Source organism: Asterias rubens, chromosome 10, assembly GCF_902459465.1.
Source record: "Asterias rubens chromosome 10, eAstRub1.3, whole genome shotgun sequence".
NCBI classification, from domain to species: domain Eukaryota; kingdom Metazoa; phylum Echinodermata; class Asteroidea; order Forcipulatida; family Asteriidae; genus Asterias; species Asterias rubens.
Window position 1 is genome coordinate 3,307,218 of NC_047071.1, and position 27,426 is coordinate 3,334,643.

The 27,426-nt window shown below is 37.5% G+C and overlaps 2 protein-coding genes across 6 annotated transcripts; one reads left to right on the forward strand and one right to left on the reverse strand.

Annotated features, from left to right (window-relative positions):
* Positions 1–10: 10 nt before the first annotated feature.
* Positions 11–16,458, forward strand: LOC117296182 (dimethylglycine dehydrogenase, mitochondrial-like). 2 transcript variants are annotated; one of them, XM_033779070.1, is made up of 17 exons: positions 11–111; positions 1,108–1,304; positions 1,616–1,796; positions 2,303–2,401; positions 3,506–3,670; positions 4,198–4,402; positions 4,792–5,040; positions 6,049–6,247; positions 6,440–6,559; positions 7,150–7,304; positions 8,514–8,731; positions 9,709–9,839; positions 10,448–10,665; positions 12,291–12,448; positions 13,102–13,161; positions 13,627–13,764; positions 14,487–16,458. In XM_033779070.1, the coding sequence occupies exons 2-17, from the start codon at positions 1,180–1,182 to the stop codon at positions 14,682–14,684; spliced, it is 2,619 nt and encodes an 872-aa protein (XP_033634961.1). In that variant the 5' UTR covers positions 11–111; positions 1,108–1,179; the 3' UTR covers positions 14,685–16,458. The 2 variants fall into 2 exon arrangements, with proteins under 2 accessions (XP_033634961.1, XP_033634962.1); XM_033779071.1 differs by lacking the exon at positions 11–111 and adding an exon at positions 128–308.
* On the reverse strand, positions 15,882–25,621 carry LOC117296183 (glutathione hydrolase 1 proenzyme-like). Of its 4 annotated transcripts, none has more exons than XM_033779075.1 (12): positions 25,480–25,621; positions 23,999–24,210; positions 23,177–23,368; positions 21,464–21,684; positions 20,961–21,168; positions 20,604–20,764; positions 19,902–20,051; positions 19,466–19,602; positions 18,294–18,490; positions 17,624–17,852; positions 17,273–17,389; positions 15,882–16,850 (listed from the first exon to the last, which is right to left on the reverse strand). In XM_033779075.1, exons 2-12 carry the CDS (start codon positions 24,190–24,192, stop codon positions 16,707–16,709), a joined length of 1,950 nt encoding a protein of 649 aa, XP_033634966.1. In that variant the 5' UTR covers positions 24,193–24,210; positions 25,480–25,621; the 3' UTR covers positions 15,882–16,706. The 4 variants fall into 4 exon arrangements, with proteins under 4 accessions (XP_033634966.1, XP_033634965.1, XP_033634964.1 ...); XM_033779074.1 differs by having other exon boundaries at positions 23,999–24,218; XM_033779073.1 differs by lacking the exon at positions 25,480–25,621 and adding an exon at positions 24,423–24,861.
* Positions 25,622–27,426: the final 1,805 nt, after the last annotated feature.

Below are 27,426 nucleotides of genomic sequence, written 5' to 3' on the forward strand. Positions count from 1 at the left end.
CACACGTAAAAACAAAACACAGCGGACAAAATACAACTGCATCTAAATCCGCCGGACCTTCCGTACGACGGCTACGTCTGGCGTAAAAAACTTCAGTTTGCGACCATTTGGGTAGTATAACTTTACTTTTAATACGAACATGAACAAAATGTGGCTTTTTTAGAGCCGAGTTTATATCTATATTTTCAGCAGGCCAGCGGCTGAATTACACTCTAACAAACGCTAGGTAGCGGATGACCTTGATCGAGCGCGTCAACACTACACTGGTCCTTGCTCTATGAAGAACACACAGTACACACCCTATTCTGGTACTTGCTACACTACCCAATTAATTAAGGGTGCTACTTATTATAGATCGGAACCCAATAGCTAACAATACCTGCTACCTCCAGTCTACTAATATTAGTTAGGCTCTAGCTGTACTTGAATAGTTACTTCGTCCATGGTTGTGCTATTTGTTATATGGGCCCACATTAACAATAACAATTATTTATCAATACCCTGCAACTGTAGTACAGTAGTCTAGGTGATGTGGGATGTGGTCTGACTCTGGTACCATGGGTGAACTTGCACAAAAATAATCAAGTAGGCTAAACTTAAGTGTGACTATGTGACGATACTTTTATTGTGAATTATTCAGATGGACAGAGTAAGGACTTGCTCTATTGGCCCATGGAGGTAGAAATAGTTATTAAACTTATTTAAATTGGCCTCATAAATATTATACCCATACAAAACACGATCCTTCGCAGCTAGCCACTATGCGATAGTTGAAGTCTTCCCTATTGCATGAACTCTTTTTGTTTAAGCTGATTTTAATAATATTAATGTTCTGCAAACAAGAATCAGCATATTTTGTTCTCTTCATGACTAAAAAAACAAAAAAACTACGGGTTGTCCTTGGACTTTTTTTATATGTTTGCTTTAATAAAAAAAAAGGAGGGTAACAAACCTGTTTTAGATTGATGAGGGTGTTTTAGTCACAGTTTATTACATTTTCTTGGAAGGCATTAGGCAATCATTATAAAAATCAGTTGTCGTCTTTCTAACATTTAAAAATGCTTCCTATTCCATAACCTTTTGTACAATGTTTTTCTATTCATGCAGATATTGCAGTACACCATCATACATCATTAAGCACGGTAGCCAAGTGATAAGCTACAGACAGAGAGGTGCACAATGAGTGGTATACTTTATGGACGATGTGCACAGTACCTGTTAAGATCCCATCCAGTATACCAATCTGGTTGTTCTAAACTCCGCCATGTTGCACCATTCTCTACTGGATACATTACCCATTCAAGGTAACAATAACATTACTATGCAAAAGCATTTATTGTGAACACCCTGTTGCCATAGAGATGACCTGTACAATCAAATCCAAAGCTCTTGTCAGAGAAAAAGCCCTCTAGCTGATGGAAATTAATGTAATAATTTTCCAAGATTATCATGAGTGACATCCCTATACATTTGTGCATTCAGAGTTCTATGGAGAAAGGAGCCAACTAATTCTCATCGCAATGGATGGTGTCATACACCAATAATATAACAACATGTCTGATAATGGTGATATTAAAATCATTGAAGCACTAAAAACTCTTTGATTATTTTGCAGTGGTGGCCAGGATGCTACAGCAGGAAAGTTAAATAAGAGGCTAAAGGAGACGGCTGAAGTTCTTATAATTGGTGGAGGATGCGTAGGAACCAGCATTGCTTATCATCTTGCCAAGGCAGGAATGAAAGATGTTGTACTTCTAGAGAAGTCAGAGCTCACTGCGGGAAGCACATGGCATGCTGTAAGTCACACAAAAAAAGCCCCTTAATTGTCATTTGTAGATATTGTTAAAAACCTACAAATATAAACACTGTCAATATCTAGCATTGTACAAACCTGTAGCTTTCTAATTTTAGTGTAATCTTGATGAAAGAATAAGATGCAACCCTCAAATTTTAGCACCAAAGCTGGTGTCAGAAAACAAGTTTATAAATCAATTTAATTGTGTATTTAGAGGAGATTTCTTTTAATTGTGTTTTCCCAAATCCTCATAATATATTCCTAAATTCACACTCCAATTGAAATCAACTTGTACGTAGTTAGGATTGTAGTCAACTTCTACTTCGCACCCACAGAACATTAATCTCTGAACAGGAAACCACTAATGAGAGAAATTACAAGAGAGATCTAGCGCCAAACATTCTTCAGATTAGAGGATTTCGAAATTTATATTGTTCATTAATACAACATAAATGATATACTGGATAGATTTGACATGTTTTCTTTGCTACTTATTTCTACCTATAGGCTGGACTAACAACATACTTTCATCCTGGAATCAATCTAAAGAAAATTCATTACTACAGCTGTAAACTCTTTGATCAACTAGAAGAAGAAACTGGTCAGGTAGGGGCTTAAATACTTCATCCATGGTCCTTGAGTAGTTCTAGTCTAAACTCTTTGGCACCAATTGAATGAGAAATGGTGTGACTATAGAGCTATATAGCTTTATGGGTGTCACACATGAGTGGAACGAATACTATCAATCCTGTTGGTTTTAAAGGCAGTGAACACTATTGGTAAGTGCCAAAGACTAGCCTTCACAATTGGTTTTCTCAACATATTATATATGCATAAAATAACAAACCTGTGAAAATTTGAGCTCAATCGGTCATCGAAGTTGCGAGATAATAATGAAAGAAAAATAACCCTTGTCACACGAAGTTGTGTGCGTTTAGATGGTTGATTTCGAGACCTCAAGTTCTAAACTTGAGGTCTTGAAATCAAATTCGTGGAAAATTACTTCTTTCTCGAAAACTATGGCACTTCAGAGGGAGCCGTTTCTCACAATGTTTTATACCATCAACCTCTCCCCATTACTCGTCACCAAGAAAGGTTTTATGCAAATAATTATTTTGAGTAATTACCAATAGTGTCCACTGCCTTTAAGGGCTATAATTTCTAAGACAGTGCAGTTCCCTGTAAAAACATCCAGGATTATGGTTTGGACTAGCACCAAACTTTCTGGGATGACATACTATGGAACTTTCTGAGTTTAAGATAACATCTGCAGGTAGCTTATAAAACCAGATACTTAACTTGAGTTACTGTGTGGATGGTAGATTGTGTTTTCTCTATACCCTTTTGGACTAGCGCAACGGCAAACATGATAATAATAATAATAATAATATAAATTTATAATGCGCACTTTTCCAGAAAACCGATCAAGGCGCCTACACAAAATGAAAACATTATACAATAGAAAATGAAGAATAAACAAAACATAATGAAACCCAATGAAAGTCTAAGTGAACAAGTGTGTTTTAAGTTCCCTCTTGAAGTTGTTGAGAGATGTTGTTTGGCGAAGAGAGACAGGGAGCTTTTTCTATACGGCAGGAGTAGCTTTGGCGAAAGCACGGTCTCCGTAACGAATTGTTCTAGACCTTGTTATTAATTTCATCTATTGTTACTGATACCATGTTTTTAAATCTTGACTTCTATATTATACAGCAAGTTGGATTTCATAAGCCAGGTAGTTTACGTCTACTCACAACACCCGACCGAATGGATGAAGCTAAGTATCAAATGTCACGTGCCGGCTGGAACCAAGCAGTTCAAGAATTGATTAGCCCAGAGAAAGTGGCTGAAATACATCCGCTACTTAATATGGATGGTGTAAGTGAATGTGTAACACTATAAATAACGGCTACTCGTGGTAAAGTTGCTCTTTGAAAACATAAAGTCATAAGTGACAAAAAGTTCAAAGCAAAAGTGTAATGTCAAACAAAATTGCATAAAGAGTCAAAAGTGACAAAGTAAAAATGTTATATTCATTTTGGTTTTACCCATAACCGATGTGTGTTAGCACTGTTGGTTCAGTACTTTCCCGATTTGTGTGAACAAAATCACAGGCATATTACTGAGGTGGGATTCGAACCCATGACCTTTGCAAATCTAGAGCAGTGTCATACCAACTAGACAATTAGAGGCAGTTCGAATCCTATCTTTTAAAAAAATATAATGTCAAATAAAATCGCATAAAGAGTTTTCACGATTCTGAGTCTTTGCAGATACTTTGTGGTATTTATAAGACACTTTGTTTATTTTGCTTAGATACTTTGTGGTATTTATAAGACACTTTGTTGATTCTGTTTATATTCTTGGTGGTGTTTATAAGACACTTTATTGTTTATTTTGCTTAGATACTTGGTGGTATACTCAATCCAGATGATGGTCATATTGATCCTTACTCTCTGACCCAAGCATATGCAATCGGCGCTCGCAAGTATGGTGCTGATCTGTATATGCCAGCGAGTACCCAAAGCCTAAAACCTCGTGAAGACGGAGGATGGGATGTCGAGACTGAGCATGGTACCATACATGCTAAAGTGGTTGTCAATGCTGCAGGTACTGTATACCTAGTTATAAGAAGGTTGGGAACCACCCTAGTGTATTGCGTTTTTAAATTAGTTATGTTTATTTGTTGTTGCATCTATACCATACATCCTTTTGGTTGGTAAACAGTTTACAACAGGTTTTATCTAGCTTGTTTAAACCATTGTCTTATTTATACCTTTGGTAATAAATATACTTGTGGTCTGAAAACGAACAAGACCTCAACTTAAATGCTTGTGAAACAATTTTACCATTCTGAAATGGTATTGAATCAGTACAAACCAACAGTTTAAACTGTTGATTCTTTGACAATCAAGCAGTTGAAGTGGAATATTTGGAACTGAACTCTTTAATGGATTCTCCAACCTCACAAACTGAAACAACAATTTGATTTACTTCAGGTTTCTGGGCTACTGATGTTGGACGTATGGTTGGTTTAGAGTTGCCTATGGTAGCTATCCAACATCAGTATGTGATTACATCATCTATACCTGAGGTTGAAGCATTGGAACGTGAACCACCAGTTATCCGTGATCTTGAGAATTCTTACTACTTAAGACAAGAGCGATCTGGTCTACTCTTTGGTCCTTATGAGAAGTCTCATATGATGAAGCAACAAGACAATTGGATTCGTGATGGAGTACCACAAGGTGACATGATATTCATTTATAATTTGTCTTAATATCATGCTTGACCTCAAGACCAAAACATCTTTTAAAGCCATTATACACTTTCGGTACAGAAAAAAAAAAGTTCACAGATTTAAAAATAATTCACGGGTTTACAGAAGGTAATAGTGAAAGTCTTCTCTTGAAATATTGTTCCATGAAATGCTTTACTTTTTGAGAAAACATTAAAACAATATCAATTCTCAATAGCGAGAATTGCAGATTTATTATAAACACATGTCATGACACGGCAAAACGCGCAAAAACAGGAGTAGGTTTTCCCGTTAGTTTCTCCCGACTCCGATGACCGATTGAGCCTAAATTTTCACAGGTTTGTTATTTTATATATAAGTTGTGATACACGAAGTGTGGTACTTTGACAATACTGTTTACCGAAAGTGTATAATGGCTTTAAAAAGCCTTACTGGAGGTAAAACGCTTCTTGTCTCCTATTAAGTTTCCATGAAAAGCCACATTATAAAATACAAAACCATTTATGTTAACTGGGTATGTACAAGACACCCAAACCCAACATCTAATGCTAAATACCCAGAGGCTTGGTAGTTGCCGTGTCATGCTTGATGATTGCCCTTCAGGATGATGTACTTTCATTTAAAAAAAGGGAGGGTCCATGGTTTTGGTGAAGGTCACTGGTTGTGCAAAGGTACCCAGTTGGAAAGTATATACAAAACCAATGGGTACTGTTGCCCCAACAAGTTGAATAGGAGTAACCCGATTGTAAGTGTTTACACATTGTTTTGTGTGTGTAACTATGGCATGAGAAAACAAGAGAGACCTGAGAACAAAAGAGGTATACACAATGTAGGGACTTGAAACACTACATGTATGTGGACTTGCCCAAGTCCACACATTGATTTTACCATGTTGAAGAATCTGTTTCCTTGGGTGCACAGAGCAAAGTAATGTCCACAGAGTGTATGATAATGTAACACAGAGCTGTGAACCTTCTGGTTTGTTTACTATAACTAGGTTTTGGCAAGGAGTTATTTGAGAGTGACATCGATCGCATCATGGAGCACGTTGAGGGCGCTATGAAACGAGTACCTGTCCTACAGAAAGCTGATATTCAGAGCGTTGTATGTGGACCTATCACCTACAGCCCTGATGTACTGGGTATGGTTGGACCTTTCCAAGGACTTAGAAACTTCTGGCTTGCTTGTGGTACTGGGTAAGATATTATCAATAGGAAATTTACATTTAAACAGCCAATGGAAAATGTGTATGACATATTAATAGTAGTTATTGTACCGTCACAGCCAAGTTGTACTTCGTTTTTAAAGTTGAACACATGCATGGTTAATATTTAGAAAGACAAACTGAAGTCTGCTTCCCTTACTTTATCATCTTTGACTGCTCTTAGGTATGGAATCATCCACTCTGGAGGTATGGGGAAATATCTCAGTGATTGGATAATTGAAGGAGAACCACCCTATGATCTGACTGAATTAGACGCCAATCGCTATGGCAACTGGATTACTAAGTAAGTTATTTAAATAACTTATTTTACTCAATGTTAAAGAAGAATATTATGTTTTTTATCTTTTGATCATACATTTCATACAATTCATACATTTTGAAAGACTTTCAACATGTAGGAAGAACTTAAAAGCAGTGGACACTATTGGTAATTACTCAAAATAGTTATTAGCATAAAACCGTTCTTGGTGACGAGTAATTAGGAGAGGTTGATGGTATAAAACATTGTGAGAAACGGCTCACTCTGAAGTGCCATAGTTTTCAAGAAAGAAGTGAATGTCCATCAATTTGATTTTGAGACCTATAATTTAGAACTTGAGGTCTCGAAATCAACCATCTAAACCCAAACAATATCGTGTGACAAGGGTGTTTTTTCTTTCATTATTATTTCGCAACTTCGATGACCGATTGAGCTCAAATTTTCAAAGGTTAGTTATTTTATGCATATGTTGAGATACACCAACTGTGAAGGCTAGTCTTTGACAATTACCAATAGTTTCCACTGTCTTTAAACATCTTGGGACAAAGTAGGGAACTTTTGTACATGAAGATTTTGCCATCCTTCAATTTTGTTGATTTGTTTGATTTTAACAGAGAGTACACTAGTACGAAAACACGAGAATCTTATGGTATGAACAATGCCATAGGCTGGGCTAGAGAAGAGAGATGGGCTGGTAGACCAACAAGACGAGTATCTGGAATCTATGATAAACTGAAAGCAAGGGGAGCCGAGTTTGGTTTCCATGCAGGTATGATGTCAGTCAGTATACAACCAATTACATGGTGAAGTCAATAACATAATAATAATAATAAAGTGGTAGTCAAGGAATACAATGGTACTACATTGTGTCTGTAAGAACGAAAAAAGATGGGGATAACATTTGGTTGTACCAATCCTGAATCAAGTGTGTTATGGTGGTGTACTATAATGTTCTTTTAATCCATCAATTGCAACTAAATGGGACATTTGCAATACACCCACTGACTATGTAGTTCTCATAGGACCATTGGTTCTTGATAATAAACACCATTGTGCCGTCCCATGTTTTGTCAAGTGATTAAAAATAATAATAATAAGAATAATATTTAAAATTTATATTGCGCCCCCTTACATACTGTATACAAACTGATCAGAGGCGCAGAACACTTGTTAAAAAGCACAGAGTGGAAGAAAAAGACAAAGAAAAAAGACTGGTCACCAGGCCAGTGCCCAAACAAAAGTATGGGGATACGTCTGTCCCGCCAACAGAGAACTAATTAATTACTTAATACATAGGCCTATCTCTGCTGGCATCGGTAATGTTGCTAATGTGAAGGAGGCCCCTAATGTCTGATGGTAGATTATCTGAACAATAAACATGGCTGTTTATGAGCCATCCATTGTTATGAGGCCACTATCTTTGTTATGTTGTTGATAAATTGATCAACTCTATTGATTACTCGGTAATCAATTTATCTAAGTTACTTTACTTTACTTCTTGTTGGCAGGACAAATTAAGTTGAACTCCAACCTGAATCGCTCTGTACAAAATTCAGCCTTCAGGCTGCTGCAGGACTGTTAATAAACCAACAAGATCAGCCATTCACTTCTAAATACAAACTGAATATGGGTACTGACCAGGGCCCAATTTCATAGAGCTGCTTAAGCACAAAATTTTGCTTAAGCAAAAAAATCCTTGCTTAGTAAAATCAGATTACCGGCCAAGACTCCACTCAATTGTTATGCTAAGTGAACAACAGCTAATTACCAGTCACAATCAATGTATATGGCATGAAATTTTTGCCAGTAACATGTGAGAAATAAGCGAGCTATTTTCGTGCTTAAGCAAATTTGTTGCTTAAGCAGCTCTCTATGAAATTGGCCCCAGTACTGAAGTGGCACTAAAATAACAATAACAATTTTAAATATTTCCAATTTGTAGTTTTGTAGTGAGTACTCTGTGTCATTCTTGTATTAGGTTGGGAGCAACCTCATTGGTTTGCCTTAGATGGAGATGAGGCTGGGTATCGACAAAGTTTCCATCGTTCCAACTGGTTCAATCCAGTAGGGAGGGAATATGAAATGGTGATGAACCGAGGAGGAATTATTGATATATCTCCCTTTGCCAAGTTTGAAGTAACAGGAAAAGACGTACATCAATACCTTGATAATCTTGTTGCTAACAAGATTCCTGCAGTAAGTTTAGTTTACTTGTAAGTCATTAGGGGTAAATCTGTTAGCTGCATCAATTTAACCATTTAGAGCTAGGTCAATGCTATGGTAACTCTTAGCCACAAAACAAACACATATCTGTAAGTAACTAAGATTTAACTATCTTGCTTCATTTATGGCCTATTGATCTATTTACTGCATGATAAGGAATAACAATAATATTAAATGTTTTACAGTGCAATTCCATAGACTTTTCATTGCGCTCCTAACATTACCACCCCTGGTCTTTGGGCCATCTATTTCATTCCTTTAACCATCATAGCTCCCTGGGGAGTATGCAGTTTGTATATATGAGCTAAGCTAAATCAATCACAAGAACCATCTGTGCCCTCACAGGTACCAATTTACCACCGAGGGCTGAGAACATAGAGTTATATATGAGAACTAGAGGGCGCACGAGTGATGCTTCGTGCACAAACGCCAAGGGATCGCAAGATGACAAGCGCGTCATTCTGCACGCCCGTTGAATATGAAATACATGTTTGAATTTTTTTTTTATTGAACGCTCACGCGATGCTGTTTGTTCAACTTACCAAATGGCCGCACAAACACACGCTGTGAGATGCCAGTTTTGTCAACGTAGAAAATGGCCGCCTGCGCACATGCCGGAAGCGCATATATAGGCCAGTGCGCCCTCTAGTTCTGATATATAACTCTATGGCTGAGAAGCAGTTATAGTCTAGTGTCTTGTTCAAGGACACAAGTGTCATGACCGGGACTCGAACCTACACCCTGATGACTCAGGCAACCAGAGCTCGAGTCTGATGCGCTGAACTGCTTGGCCATGTCACGCTACCTGATACTAATTTATTTGTTAGTGCATGGAGGTTTCTTTCCTCGTTGGTTAGTGTTCTAACAGATACTACTTTATTTGTTTATGCATGGAGGTTCCTTCCTCGTTGGTTTGTTCAATAACAGAGTACTATTATGTTGCCCTTCAGGTTGGCCGTTGCAGTGTCTGTCACATTCTGTCACCCAAAGGTAAAGTGTATGCTGAAGTAACTATCAGTCATCTTGAAGAGGACAAATTCCTGGTCATAACTGGTTCTGGGGTGGAGCTTCATGATCTCAGGTTCGTATTCTATTTACATCTCACCGTATCCTGAAAACCATTGGATACAGGTGAAGAGTAGATGATTTAAGGAACACGTTTGCCTTGGATCGGACGAGTTGGTCTATAAAAAGCGTTTGTAACCGGTTTTTTTAGAATGCATATGGTTGGAAAGATGTTTTAAAAGTAAAATACAATGATCCACACAAGTTTGCTTCGAAATTGCGTGGTTTTTCTTTTACTGTGCGAACTAACACGGTCGGCCATTTATGGGAGTCAAAAATTTGACTCCCATAAATGGCCGACCGTGTTAGTCGCTGAGGTAAAAAGAAAACCGTACAATTTCGAGGCATGTTTGTGTGGATCATTGTATTCTACTTTTACAACATCTTTCTACCCATATGCATTTTATTAAAAACGCTTTTCAAAGACCAACTCGACCGATACAAGGCTATGTGTTCCTTTAAAAGTCTTATTAAGATGAATTAATTTGTAACTCTCTCAGAAATATATGAGTCCATACCAAGATTAAGAAACTTGGCATAGTCAACATTGGCTACAAAGTTACTGTCACCAGAAATATTTCAATAAAGAAACGGAAAATAACTCTGCTCTTTTGACATTTGTAGGTGGATGGAGGACTTTGCCTGGAAGGGAAACTATGATGTTAAGCTTAACAACGTATCTGATAATGTGGCATGCTTGAGTCTTGCTGGTCCATTATCCAGAGATGTACTCTCAACAATCACTGATGCAGACATTAGTCATGAAGCATTCTCATTTATGGATGTCAAACGTATCAACATTGGAGGAGTGCCTGTAGATGCCATCAGAATCTCCTATACTGGTATGACATTTATTATTACATGAGGTTGATCTGAGGTTTGGGGTGAGGGGCTGATAGATGCCACCAGAATCTCATATGCTGGTATGACATTTATTATTACATGAGGTTGATCTGAGGTTTGGGGTGAGGGGCTGATAGATGCCACCAGAATCTCATATGCTGGTATGACATTTATTATTACATGAGGTTGATCTGAGGTTTGGGGTGAGGGGCTGATAGATGCCATCACAATCTCCTATACTGGTATGACATTTATTATTACATGAGGTTGTTCTGAGGTTTGGGGTGTGGGGCTGATAGATGCCACCAGAATCTCCTATACTGGTATGACATTTATTATTACATGAGGTTGTTCTGAGGTTTGGGGTGAGGGGCTGATAGATGCCATCACAATCTCATATGCTGGTATGACATTTATTATTACATGAGGTTGATCTGAGGTTTGGGGTGAGGGGCTGATAGATGCCACCAGAATCTCATATGCTGGTATGACATTTATTATTACATGAGGTTGATCTGAGGTTTGGGGTGAGGGGCTGATAGATGCCATCAGAATCTCCTATACTGGTATGACATTTATTATTACATGAGGTTGATCTGAGGTTTGGGGTGAGGGGCTGATAGATGCCATCAGAATCTCCTATACTGGTATGACATTTATTATTACACGAGGTTGATCTGAGGTTTGGGGTGAGGTGCTGATAGATGCCACCAGAATCTCATATGCTGATATGCAATTTATTATTACATGAGGTTGATCTGAGGTTTGGGGTGAGGGGCTGATAGATGCCACCAGAATCTCATATGCTGGTATGACATTTATTATTACATGAGGTTGATCTGAGGTTTGGGGTGAGGGGCTGATAGATGCCACCAGAATCTCATATACTGGTATGACATTTATTATTACATGAGGTTGTTCTGAGGTTTGGGGTGAGGGGCTGATAGATGGTATCACAATCTCCTATACTGGTATGACATTTATTATCACATGAGGTTGTTCTGGGGTTTGGGGTGAGGGGCTGATAGATGCCATCACAATCTCCTATACTGGTATGACATTTATTATCACATGGGTTTGGTGTGAGGGGCTGTAGATGCAATCAGATCTCCTATAGGCTACTGGTATGAAATTCCTTATCAGGTTATTATGGGGCAACTAGATTGGTGGTGGGCCATTATCATTTGTAGATGCAATACACCACAAGTGCTTTTTAAAGGGTTATTGTCCCTACCCATGGTGTCCGTTCATTGCCCTTGGTGTCGGAACTTTTTTCCTGGCCCATAACTCTACTTACAATTGTCGCCTGGACTTGCAGCTTGGGTGGGGGTTGCCTTTGAGAAAGGAAAGTTTAGATAATTGTTTGGGGTCAAAAGGTCAACAGTTAAGGTCATGGTGATTGGTTATAGCTAAATGGTTTCTGAACCGTTACTCCAGTTAAATATAATACTTCGTAATTGCAACTTGGGTGGGGGTTGCTCTTGGGGACTGAAAAGTCAAGGGATTGGTTTGAAGTAAAATTGTTAAATGCCCAGGTCATATTTGTCAGGTATTGGAACATGGTTGAGTGATGTTTTCGATTTGTAACTATTTACAAGGTCCTGACCATATTTTATCCCTGAAGGTGAACTGGGCTGGGAATTCTACCACAGCAGTGAAGACACTGCTAAGCTCTATGATGCACTACTTGAAGCTGGCAAACCATTTGGTGTTAGTGACTTTGGAACCTATGCACTAAATACAATGCGCATTGAGAAAGGCTTCCGTATGTGGGGACAAGAGGTAAAATGATCTCCGGTTTGGATTAAATGGTTTCAAAAATGTTCAAAGGCAAAATGCAAGGAAACTGAACTAAGGAGTTTCAGTCAACATCATTTCTTTTTAACTGGAATTTAAAATACATTCAATTGATGGAAAATACAAGTTTTTTTTCTCTTTTCATACGACAGTCATGTGGGAAGTATCTTCAATGTTTGGGTACCATAATAACTTAAGATTAAAATAAAAAAGGTTTGGCCGTTATCAACATCGTATGATCCCCAACTGTAAAATACAAAAACAAGTATTGCTCTTGTCCACTTGAGCTCTATCCTAATGGGTTATGTAATTCAAAACAAATTATTTAGCATCTAAATAATATTTGTACTTTGGATCTAGCCCTATGGGATTTATCTTTGACTACCTTTTGTGAATACGAATGCAAATATTGATGAAGAATCTTTTAAATCCTACTTTAGATATATTCTTATTGACATTAATTCTTTTACCGGTTTAATCCAGTTAGTTTGTTTTACTGTTCCACACTGTAGTTTTTTTTTGCCTGTACTTATAAAACCCCATTGTGGGATAATCAAGTTTTTTGTTTTTATCTTATCTTATCTTATCTCATTTATAACCAAGTACGGTTGGATTATTTATTTTGTTTACACCAACAGATGTTAATGGACAATGGTCCTCTAGAAGCTGGACTTGGACCATTCATCAAACTCAAAAAGGTGAGGCAGGTCACACAAATAGTTTATATGTGGAAAGGCATCAAGAAGCCTGTTTTAAAAGACTGAATTAAATTGACCTTTCTGTAAAGAAATAATACATTAAAGTTGGCCCTCTATTGAACATGGAGCAGGTTATAACAAGTTGGTCATGTTAAACTCCTTAAACATTGCAACAGTTTATGCTCCAACACTTTCCTGAAACAATTGATTTTTAATTAATTTTAAAGGTAGGAGACAAAGGTGGTGTTGTTTCAAAGCACTGTTAAAACATTAATCTAATGAGCCCCAACTTAATCAAAAGATAGAATCATATGTACATATACCCATGTACTGAACTGATCATAAGAGTGCAACCAGCAAAAATTGAAGAACTTTGCCAGGGGAAAACAAGGAAATAAATTTCATGAAATGTGTACTTGAAACTAATATACTTCTACATGTGCTGTTTTTCTCTTAATTCATTAGAAAGCAGACTTTGTTGGGAAAGCCGCTATTCAGAAAGTGAAAGATGAAGGTATTAAGAAGAAGTTGGTTCTTCTAACGATGCCAGACACAGACAATGTTGACCCTGAAGGCAATGAGACAATCTGGATCAATGACAAGGTAAGGAGTATCTCTAAATACCAACATGAGTTAACTTGTGTCTAAAGAAACAATCACAGCTTTTTGGTTGCTGGTTTTGGTTTGAAGAAAGTAACTTTCAGTAGTTTGCGAGTACTTCATGGCCAGTTGAAGAAAATGCATTTAAATAATTATATACAGTTAAGAAAGTAAAAAATAGTTAATGGCCCGACGATTTGACCCTAGCACATATGTCAAAGTGAAACAAAAACAGTGAAGTGGAAATAGATGAATAGAGAGGGAGACGGAGAGAGTCGGAGAGCACACAGCAAAGATAAAGTAATCTAAATATCCTGTGTTTTGTTGTACATCAAAGTAGAATGCGTATTTAGAACTGAATGTTGCACCTTGAAGTTCAATAAGACACATCATGATGGGGTAAACTTCATAATGTGGCTCCATTTAGTTGAATAGATGCTTTGTACAGCCAGGGCCCAATTTCATAGAGCTGCTTAAGCACAAAATTTTGCTTAAGCAAAAATATCCTTGCTTAGTAAAATCAGATTACCGGCCAAGACTCCACTCAATTGTTATGCCAAGTAAACAGCAGCTAAATACCAGTCACAAGCAATGTATATGGCATGACATTTTGGCCAGTAACACGTGTAAACTAGCAAGCTATTTTCGTGCTTGAGTAAATTTTTTGCTTAAGCAGATCTATGAAATTGGCCCCTATAAATCCCATTTAATAATTGCAATTACAGGTTGTTGGTAACACTACATCAGGTTGCTTCAGCTACCATCTTGGCCGTAGTATCTGCTATGCCTATCTACCATTAGACCTAGCCACAGAAGGGACACAGGTTGATGTAGAACTGCTTGGTAAGCGCTACACTTCAACAGTGGTCAAAGAACCACTTGTCCAAACTGAACCCGCTAGGACCAGACAACAAAATAAATAAGCTGTCAAGTGAGTATACTGAAACAATGACAATGCATTCCATAATTCCTAAAGTTGTCTTGGAAATTGGCCACCCATAGAGGGGGTGCTTCCTTTCAACCAACAGTGGCCTTTGAATTGACTGTTTTATAGCGTGTAAACTTATCTGGTGGTTGGGTGGCTTTATCTAAAGTCTTTATCAAAAAAGTCTGGTGGACTAAAAAGGATTTGAGGATGAAACAAAACATTAGGTCACAATTGTCTGATAAAACCACATTTCAGGTCACAATTGTTGGATAAAACCAAACACAATGACACAAAAAGACAAGTGTCAGTTATTAATGGATGAAACCAAATCTTACAGTATTAATTCTGAGATAACATTGTGTGTTAAGTTGCAAGTGTTAACACCTGGAGTATTGTATGTCAGCCACCATTGAACAATTGCTGAAAGCGCCACAACAGTAGCCAATGCGTTCAATGCAACAATGACAGATACATTGCTTATCATGTCATTGGGAAAATATTTGATAAAATCATTGCAATAAATTAGCTTAATCAATTTCAAAGAATTTTATAGTTTACATTTCCTTTGTGGCGGTAACATAAAAAAGAAAAAGTGAAACTCTGTTGCCTTAGGTTTCTTTTGAAGTGATCTTAAGTAAAATGTGTAAACAGTGAAAGAGTTATAGTTTTGATATTAATCTGAAATCCTACCTTGATTGAGTGAGAGTGTGTGTAAAAAAGGTACAAAAGAAATATTTTTTGAAAAGTGGTACAAATATTTTACTAAAATGTAAACAACATTTATAATTGTACTTCTTCTCTGTGATTACATAATGCATTCCACAAGTTCAGTTCTCATTCACTTAACTTGGAACTCCAATATTTTATGAACACCTTTACTGTTTCTCGTATCACAGCCAATCTTCTTATTGACTCCTTGAACAATACAAAACATTTAGCATCTCCACCATTTTGGAAGTCAGTTTCTTTGAGTAAATTTTGCCTCCCAAAATGGCGGAGTAAGTGCATTGCACATTGTATAAGGGTTAGAGGTGATGAGGGGAGATAAGAGACGATGAACATGTACCCTAAAAAAGTAACAAAGACTTACTTATGCAATTATGTATTCAGCATTCTCGTAATCTAGTTGTGTATTTCATCACATTACTCAAATATTGCAACTCTTAAAGTAAGTATTCATGAACACCATATAATCTGTAAATCACTTAAGTTTTTTATTGTTTAACTCCTAAGGGACCATTAATTACTGTATTGTCATCAACATACGCTAAGATGTGATGAAAAACACATTCTATTCATTTCATGTTTTTCCTGGATAGAATGAAAGATAATACAATTGTTTTTTGAAATGTAAATACCATGTTAACATTGGAGTCATTAGAAGCTTTCAATTCATGAGATGAGTTTTAAGTTGACCTTTTAAGTTGACTAGTAGTAGGTCTACTCTTGTGGCTGTTTATTTGCCAGTGGGGTGTACATGGGATTATTGGCACTTGCACCCACAGTGGTCTTGTCAAGATTTTCTTTTTCTCTGAAGTGTTATTTAAGGATATTTTAATTAGACTGTTTATATCAGTTGCACTAGTAAGCTACTCAAATATCTTGGATAGAATATTAGTGATAATACCTACTTTCTCATCAGAAACGCAACTATTTTATCATGGCAACAACAGTAAATTTACGAATTTGTCAAGTTTCATTTGGGTATGGAATTGTAATCAAAACTTCATAATTTTATTTAACAAATAAATTATCTGGTGGAATAGTGATTTGTGTACCCAACAGTCTCATCTACTTATGGTTTGTGTTAAGTACAAAATCTATAAAAAGCGTGTACAAATAAAAAAGGCAAGGAAAAGGAGTAAATAAACCTATAACAGGCAACATGTCCAGGGATTTGTTGAACTCTTGGTTAAACATTCTAAGATAAGCTTAAATAAGAAAACAATGAAGTAAACTGGTCTTGGCTATAACTGATTGAATGAAATAAAGTAATGTTTGTTACAAGTTTGATGGTTTAATAGCCTGCTGCCCTGCCGTGTTTACGTTTATCACTATATGCATCCCATCTGTTACCAGACCTTCTGATAGATTGGACTATAGATAGTAGTGGCTTCTCTTTCAGTGTGTGACCCATGCTCACCAAACTATTTAAGATGTCCTTTGGGAGAATAAAGACAAAGAAAGTACAAAAATTAACAAATTATGTACAAAGGTTTTGCCCTCTTTATGCAACATTGCTATTCTCCAACAATGTTTCCCCTTTTATTTGTCCTGTGCAGTGTCCAATGGATTCGACCACTTTTCAGAACTTGAAATTTTACCAGCAAATAATTATAACATTGTTGCTGTATTAGTCAAACTAAACATCATCCACGGGTTAAACTTGGATGACATAGTGTGCAGTCTCATATGTCATAATGAGTTGGGCATTGAAAATCTACTTTATTACTGGAAAATGTCAACAGTTCATTTGTTGGATTACGGTTCACATTACAGAATGAGCATTATTGAAAGGGGTTTTATACATTGACTTGGAGTAGCATTGATAGGAGTTGACCCATGATCTAATAGTCTATTTACCTGATCTAATCCTGATTCATACATGACGACATTCTCAGGTTGCAGTTGGTTATGAACTCTCTTCTCGTCAGTAATGTCTTCAAGTGTGGCCTCCGTAAACACTGACATCAATGTTATCTAACAAGAATATATTAACATTATCATTTGAATATCAGAAAGTGTATAAACTAGTTTCAAGTTGTTGATGTGAACAAACATATTTTCATTGTAAGTTAATGGAAAAGAGTGGCCTCATAAACATATGAACCAACTTTTACAAATATAATATAAGCAAAATTAAATTGTACAAATTGGTGGAGCTACATGCTCTATCAACAGTCTCCCAATGTACAAGCAGCTTAGTAAGCTTACCCATGCATTAGTAGTAATAATAGCTCTGCTGCCAGCACTTCCTGTAACAAGCTCAACGTCACCACTCTTCTCATTCACTACTATCACTGGACTCATTGCAGAGAGCGGCATTTTACCAGGTTCAATATAATTGACTGAAGAAGCTGGCTGACTGACGGGTGTATCAAAGTCTGCCATTTCATTGTTCCATAATATACCAGTGGAGTTAGAAATCATTAGACTCCCAAAGCTACAAACAAACAGAGATTCAGAGTTAGACATGTGGCAACAGATTGAAGAAAAACATGAAATTGAAGACACAAAAGGCTACCCTTTCAAATGTTCTTATGAGCAAATGACCCTTTGTTCACATACTTTGTCAATGAACCTCTGTATCACATTAAATCACGACCATATATTCACATTCAATGAACCAATCCGGCCTGTCAATCAAACTGTGCGCGTTCACCCATTTGACCAATCACAGCAATGATTGTGGTCGGACAAACTCGGTCATGCGTCCGCGTATATTTGGCACGCGCGGCAGAATCGTGCAGAATGTCATTGGGAGTGCTCGTACACGTGTCTTGCTCACTATCGTCTTGATTTGGTTGATTCTAATGAGAGAAAGTATGGCAAAACCATTTGGTTATCGGCCAAATCTATCTGGATATATTGTGGTAATACTTACTGGTAATTAACAGTCGTAGTTGCCGATACTGCATTTCCATCTTCATCTACTACACTAATATGACAAGTGCCTCCATGGTGTGATGCTGTACTATGAAGTGGGTCATAACCTGATGCATCTGTGTAAGTTACTTGGTTGTCTTCAATTTGGGAGAACACTGTCTTTGCTAAACTTTCTGACTTCATCTTATTCAGAACCTGTCAGGGAACAATATTAAAGAAAATTGGTTAGCTCTGCCATGTAATAGACCCTTCCCATGAAATATGTAAATTGCACATAGCACGTGCGCACTAACGTTTTGGTTGGCAAAATGAGGGAACATCACGCTGTTTTGTACACGGCTAATGGGTGCGTGACGCTAACGCGATTGCGCATCTGCTTAATGCACAACTCTATGGCGTTTGCCAACCAACAGGGTCTGTACGCATGTGGAATGTGATGAGCATATTTCACGGGAAGGGTCCATTGGAGTTATGTGCAAGATCAAATTGATTGATTGGTTTTCTTTTTTCTTTTATGTGTATCTGAACAGCAGAAAATGACACCCCAGCTCAGTATTCCATTTTGTCGTTGTGTCTTATTTCACAGGTTAAATGAGAAAGACTCTACTGCTAGGGTCGAAATGTTGGGCCATTAACTATTTATCACAGGTTTTAATGAGTAAGAACACTATTTGAACCATGAAATGTAACAAGATTGGCTTATCTTGGGTTAAAGGCAGTGGACACTACTGGTAATTGTCAAAGACTACCCTTCACAGTTGTTGTAGCTCAACATAAGCATAAAATAACGAACCTGTGAAAATTTGAGCTCAATCTGTCATCGAACTTGCGAGATATTAATGAAAAAAAAAAACCCTTGTTACACGAAGTTGTGTGTGTTTAGATGGTTGATTTCGAGACCTCAAGTTCTAAATATGAGGTCTCAAAATCAAATTCGTGGAAAATTACGTCTTTCTCTAAAGCTATGTCACTTCAGAGGGAGCCGTTTCTCACAATGTTTTATACCATCAACCTCTCCCCATTACTCGTCACCAAGAAAGGTTTATACCATCAACCTCTCCCCATTACTCGTCACCAAGAAAGGTTTTATGTCAATAATTATTTTGAGTAATTACCAATAGTGTCCACTGCCTTTAAGGGTTTATAGAAACATGCAAGATCAACGCTTACTTCTTGAACCTCTGCTGTATCAACATCACCAACGTAACTTCTTAGTGCAAAGGCAAACTTTGATGCTTCAATAAACTTATGGTATATTTGTGTCCTGTCATCAGATGACTTCAGTAGAGTGTCCGATAAATTAATATCTGAGGGAAATACATCAAAAACAAATATTGATTAGGTATTTAAATTGACAGAGTTTGTGACCAGTCACAAGTATAACAGGGATTGTAAAGTTTTCATCACAAAGACATCAGTTGAATTGCATTTGTCAATTATTTTACAAAATGTACTTTGAAATAGAAATAGGTGGCTCATATATGCAAATTTCACACCATACACTTATTTCTTCATAAACAAATACCTATTGTCTTAAAAGTTAACATGACTATTTTGTATACTGTAAGATTTGTCTATGATAAAAGGTATAGCCGTATTGTCTTACTTGATAAGATATTGATGATAAATTGTACAAAAGGACCTCCAGAAGGTGTTGGTGATGTTAATAGTGTCTTATCTTGTCCTAAGGAGAGGGTAGAGGCAGGCATCCATTCTGCAGTGTAGTCTTCCATATCAGCAGTTGTTAATATTCCACCTGTAAGTAATAATAAACATATGTGACCCACTCTGTGAAAATGAGTCAGATGTCGCCCAATGCAATACTAAGTTATGGACAGTTTAATGTGGAAAATGTAAATTTAAAAGAAATCTTTGTTTCTTTTTAAGATCTTTAGTTGCATGGTTAACCTGTAGAACACTTACTCTTAGGCAATAAAGCTATAAATACAACAATTTTGTGATCATACTTATGTCTAATTTGTATCATTTTGCACACAATGGTAGTTTAAAATATAATTTTACTTGTAGTTCGTTTTTCACAAAAAATCGTGTAGTGGCTAATTTCAAACGGGAGTAACTCAGCAACGCGATACACCCCAAAGCTTAGACACATACCAAATTACTGCTGCTGATGTGTTCTTTCCAGCCATGCATATAACTCAATCTTGAAACTGCCTACATGTGACTCATTTTCACAGAGCAGGTCACATATGAAGTACCTAATGGAGATATGATTCATGGTACGTGCACATTGTATACTGAAGTGAACATATTATTTATTTAACCCAATCCTTCAGCCCATACATACCATATGTATTCATTTCTTGTATGAGTCGTTGTCCTGATTGTCCAGTAGATAGCTCTGTATGTCCATTGATTGAAATAGCTTTCAGTGTCTTTGCTAGTATGGGGCATGAAACAATATCACCAGCAGTCTTCCATCTGCCATCATCAGTCTGGTACCGGGCACTTCAATTGAAAGAAACAAACAAAGAGTCAATATTTTGGTACTGCTGATACTGGTATTGTTTCCCAGCCAATTTTTAACTCAATTTCTAACTCAGTATGCTTGTACAAGAATAAATAGAAAAATATTTTTAAGGTTAGAGTTATGGTTTGTAATCGACGACATGATAATCAAAGCTTACAAAAAAACATAACTTACACAAGCCTAGCATACTCAGGAAGACTTGTTATATTATGGACCTTTGAAAACTTGTTAAGTGCCCTTTCTTGGTGAGCAGTCATTGGAAATCCATTCTCTGCTAACTCAATAACTGATGTGAACAATTCTTGCCATGGTAGCTTTCCATACACCTTATGTGCCTCCCACATGCCTTGTAGTTCACCAGGGACAGCTACGGATCTGTAACCTGTCATCAAACAACATGCAAATAGAAGTGTCATACAAATCCTTTAAAACTAATACCCATAATATGTTTCCACGGATAATTTAACTGCAATTATCATAACTAGTATTATCATCTATTTGTCATAACAAGAACAACACAAAATACAGAAATAACAAAACAAAATTGTACGGGCAAAAAGCCAATGGCACATGCCTGAATTAAAAAAGTTAACCAAATAACTGTGACTTGGAAGCCTTTGAGGGCTATCTGTTATGGATTACATGTTATAGTTTATCATCTGTTATGGATGACTTACCTCTAAGCTGCTCAGTCGCATCATTTTGATACATGTTAACAGTTGCTGCTGCAGGAGCCTTTTCTCGAGCCATTAATGTCTCTGCTTTTTGAGATTTCTTATCATATACTAGCATGAACATACCTCCACCTAAACCTGAGCTTTGAGGGTTTACTACACCTACACATAGCAGACTAGATATAGCTGCATCCACTGCGGAACCACCTTGCTTTAAAATGGCACTAAAAAGGGAAAAATAACAGTTTGTAGATGAACAACAATGATTTGACATAGGACAGGAATAAAACCAAACTTGCCAAACTGCATTCATTTCAAAACATAATATATTAAGTAAATGTAGTTTATAGTCCATAAACGGTTGCTTGGAAATAGTCAAAGGACAAACAACTTCCTTGTTTTGTTTTAAATATTATTCTATGTATAAACAAAAGTAACTCAAGTTTTTAGGGTGCAAACAATACCATTTTCATTTCTGTATTGTAGCATCGGCTACTACATACACACCACAACAACTCTGTTCTAGGATGTCAAAGAGTTGTGCAACTCATTTTTGTAAACATAAGTAGGAACAGAACATTCAGATATTACATTACAGTCAATCACAACCTGTTTAGATAATTGAATACCAAACAGCAGGTACAACATTCTACTTTCACCCATGACCCCCTTATAAAATTAAAAGTCAAAAGAATCCTTGATATATAATGAACCTCTTAACCTGCCTATGTGTTTGTTGTGTGTGTGTGTGGGGGGGGGGGGGGGTACAGGGACTGTATTGCTCAACTGCTCTCGTCATTACAAACATATCTGACCCTGACATTTTGAAGTCAACCTCTTCATACAAATTAGGCGTCAGCATAGAGAACTCTAGAGTAGAAGTAACAGGTACATAATCCATTGTTTGGGCTATGCATCCAACACAAACCACATGATAGACAAATAACTTAAAGGGGGGCTCCAGGCCTTGCACTGGTCAAATGAATGAAGTTACATTCTGTCACACTCAAAAAGTAAATTAACACATTTCCAAACAAGTAGAATGGACAGTTTTTTACATCAGGGCACGTTGAGAAGTGGTTTTCACTGATAGCCCGTTAGCAGTTTTTACAAGCCATCGTATTGCTGAGCTAGTGTAGTTTATATAACACCCAAGCAGATCCTTGCCATTTGATTGGAGGATTGTCCGTCACGTGATAGCAAATAAAAGTACCATTGCACGCTGAGTCACTCGCCGTGCTTTTTCGTTCCATCCGAAAAGTACCATTGCACGCTGGCACGCTGCCAGCGTGCAATGGTACTTTTCGGATGGAACGAAAAAGCTGAGTAAAAACATCACTGCGTGCGCGTGTCTTTGGTAACGCAGCAGGTGTTACTGCAAGAAAGCATAGTAAAATTACTAGCATTCGGCTTCTACAGTTGAAATTGTTTGTTTTGGAAGTTGTTTCTTTCAATCAAAATGACAAAGTTCTACTTGGATGTTATATAAAACAAATAATGAATGTTTTTCATTCGTGCAATGGTGCGAATATGTTCATTCGTTGAAAGCTGGAATGTTCCATTCAACTCGGCTCCGCCTCGTTGAATAGAACATTCCATCTTTCAACTCATGAACATATTCGCACCATTGCACTCATAAACATTCATTATGTGTATAATAATGTGACACAGAAAAACAAGAAGACAATATACACAAGGTTAGAGTGTTTGTCTTACCTCCCAATATCTGAACACAACCCAACGTCAGTTGCAACTGCAGCTCTGCTGAACATACTTTGATCAGGGGAAGATGTAGACTCAGATGATGAATCTTTTCCCATTGTTACACCAACAACTACCATGAATAAAACTGCCAATCCCATACCCAGCAGGATGATTAGGAAACAAGTCCTTAGTGTAAATGGAGTCCTACAGAAAATACAAGTAAAGATATATATTTCAGAAAGTAAAATTAGCTGTTGCAAACTCCTCACCAAACAACAAGGACTATTGGTATAAAAGCAAACCCTCTAGCAATGGAACAGCTTGGGCGATATCGATTTATTTTATTCACGATATATCGCCGACAATATATCGCGATATTCGATATAATCGCGATTAATGAAATTTGACATCATCAGTCTTCAAACTCCAAGTGAAAGTTGTAGAAGAGACAGTCATGGCTTAAGAGAGGTGTTCTAATGACCTATTCTTCTGGTTTTACTCCAAACCTATGGGGTGCAAGATGTCTCAGCTAGCAAATACATCGAATCGCGACATATCGCGATATATCGATATTTCGATTAAAACCAAATCCATCCGATATCGAAATCGTTTCCAAATTAATATCGCGATATTGGATAATATCGTGATATCGCCCAAGCTTAGCTGAGAGTTCTCAAATGCTGAATGACAACACAACACAACACACATAAAATGAAACAAGGACCTTGCACTCTAAGTGGTAGCACATTCAAGTTAATAGTCATGCAGCTTTTTTACTCATTTTTGTTCACTGATGATTGTCGACAAGAAACATAGCAATGAGACACAACTAACCCTTCAACATTTTTGTTGGTCACTAACTTGACATGCTTGACTTGTTTCCCGTTGACTGTCATTGGCTCAATCTCCAAGATACTTTCATCTTGAACGTCTTCGACGTCGCCATCTTGATCGTCTTGAAGGTCTTCCATGCTACCCTCTGTATCCTCCATCTGTGCAATGTGACTTACTGATGGCTCAGGCTCCATAGTTAACAAGGATCAGTTCTGAAATACTAAATGTATTTTAAATCTGTGTGAACTCTTGTTACCAGCCAGAACGAACCACGCCCTAGGATTGAGTTTACTAATTTGGGTCACATCATAAATGCAACAACTAGACCTATCTTTGATGAATTGAACAAATCAGTAATGCATGAGGTTTTGTATGTGCTTGAAGAGCATCCGGCAGTGCCTACTATAGGCCATCGTACACTCACCTATCAAGACTGTGTGGCACCGAGAGCGCAGTTGAGTTCATAGAAACAATTCACAGAAGAAAAATAACTTAATTATTAACAACAACAGGTGGTGCCACTCTGTACAAGTAGACTGCGTGTCCAGTTCTACGAGTGTGCGATCTCTAGAGTAACGTCAAACTGTGGCCCCGGTAGGAATGGTTGCCGCCCACGTACTTGTCTGTAACCAGCGTGTCAGTCACCCAAGTGATACCATAGAGCTACACAGTCGAGTCGGACTGGCCCGTTGCAGGTCCTTGCTCTAATGGTTGACCTTGGGTTTTTATAGTTTTCGCTTCACATTACATGCATTAGACCCATTCCCATTAAAACATCGTTTCGTTCGACACATTGCTCAATGCACGTACACAGTACGTCAGTCTTTTCCTTGTTTACATTTCTTTATAACTTGGTTCCAAAGTGTACACCACATCACTCTTTTTGTTTCCCTGGTTCCATTATTATACGCTTGAGGTATACATCGGCAAAACCACGTGCTCTAGTTCCCGCCATATTTAAATTGGAGCATGATTGCTCTATAATCAGATATGCTCGTTGTTAATTTGCGCAAAAACTAGACAGCAGAAGCTGCAATGAATCATAGAGAAGCAATCATTAGAACAATTGATGTTCAATGATTAGGGGACAATAAGTAATGAGTGAAGTAGACTGACGTCCCGTAGCTATATGGCTACAGCCCCGCACCGCTACCCCCCCCCCCCGCAAAAAAAGCAAAAACTAAAAATCTTGGATTATGCAGAATTTGTTTTAATTTGTATACAAGTACTTTGACTTTATTGACAATGACTGCTCGCCCTGCTTTTTAGCAAGAATGTCCATTATTTAAAGAATGTATTGCCAGCAAAGTTAAATAAAAAACATTCAACGTTTAGTGTTGACATTTCCTCCTATGCAATGTGTTGTAAGTTTTCCCACTCAGTCCATAAGAGTCCACATTACCATGACTTGACCCTTCCAAGACACCTTTATTATAGATGTTACATGAATGATGCACACAGTCCTAGCCTGCACGACTTACCTCATTGCGCTCTGACAATGACACCGACAACATCTCGTCCACGTATGAACATTACGTAAGGCCTTCCTTTGTTTCCAACAGAGAAACTATAAAGCCTTCACTTGAATTGGAATTGAGTTAGATCCACCTCGTTTATTCCATAGTGTCATACAAACATGTATAAACCAACAAACCCACACATTCATTGAATCAACTCAGTGCACATAACACACATTCCTTGAACTCACGTCACAAGTACATGGAAATCCTTTCCTAAGGATTGTTAAAGCTTCGTCTTGTCTCCACAAAATACTCTTCTGAAAATACTCTACATTCTATCTCTAGATAATTAATGCTCTGTCGGGGAAAAACTCTGCATTTTTTACATTTTTGTTGTATACGATGTATAGTTGCAATGGTAAAACTGATTAATGTTGATTTAAAAAAAAAAAATCATTTGCATTAGGCCACAGAGCATCGGCTTACTGTGAATTCAACCACGTTAGCACAAAATGAACTGCAAATTAGCGTGTAAACAATTATTTTACACAACAAAAATTATCTCCAAAATAGCTCAGTGAAAGTGAAAGAACTGATGTATAGTGTCATGGGATCCCCACCGTAGAGAAAGGATGGTTCTGTTGAATCCTATACAGAGTAGGTCCTTATAGAGAAAAAGTATTATAAAACCTTCAGTGGACACTATTGGTAATTGTCAAAGACTAGCCTTCACAGTTGGTGTATCTCAACATATGCATAAAATAATAAACCTGTGAATATTTGAGCTCAATCGGTCAACGAACTTGCGAGATAATAATGAAAGAAAAAAAACACCCATGTCACTCGAATTTGTATGCGTTTAGATGGTTGATTTCGAGACCTCAAGTTCTAAATCTGAGGTCTTGAAATCAAATTCGTGGAAAATTACTTCTTTCTCGAAAACTGTGGCACTTCAGAGGGAGCCGTTTCTCACAATGTTTTATACCATCAACCTGTCCCCATTACTTGTCACCAAGTAAGGTTTTATGCCAATGATTATTTTTGAGTAATTACCAATAGTGCCCACTGCCTTTAAAATAGGCGAGTTTTCCCGTTCACCACATTTCAAATTTTTGTTAAAAATTTGCCATAAAGTAATGATAGAGCCAAGTTGTCTTGAAGAAACTGCATGTATGGTAGTAACGATCATTCTGGTGGCAGCTACATCACTTAGCTTGGTGAAGGTCGCTGATGGGAACGGGGTTAATCCTATACATAGCCCCCAAGCTGAAAATAAACAGCCGACATGCTGAGGGACATCGTTGTACATGGTTGTACACATTGTATGCAAACTTAGCTTTGGATAGGAAATTAGGCAATTTCTTCTAATCCACATGGGCTACCGTACCAATGGGAGACTTTCTGGGACGATAGAGGGCAGCAGACTTACCGGGTAAATCCATTGTTCTCAGAATTATGCGCATGTTCAGAACTACGTAAACAATGGAAATTTACCCGGTATGTCTGCTGCCACCTAGCGTTGGAAAGTCTCCTATTGGGATGCAATGTATCTCGATGGACAAGCAAAACTGAAGTACTGAATTGAGTAGCCCATGTTGCCATACCAGGGCCCAATTTCATAGAGCTGCTTAAGCACAATTGCTTAAGCAAAAATTTCATTGCTTAGTAAAATCAGATTACCGGCCAAGACTCAACTCAATTGTTATGCTAAGTAAACAACAGCTAAATACTAGTCATAAGCAATGTATATGGCATGACATTTTGGCCAGTAACATGTGTAAAATAAGCGAGCTATTTTCGTGCTTTTTGCTTAAGCAGCTCTATGAAATTGGCCCCAGTCCTCTCTAAATATGAATGTGTGCTTTGCATGCTGGTGTTACAAAAAAACTAACTGCACTTTATACGCAGTTCATTTTTACTCATCAAAAACTAAGTCAGACAGGAAGCCTCTCCTTGAGTCTCCGATCC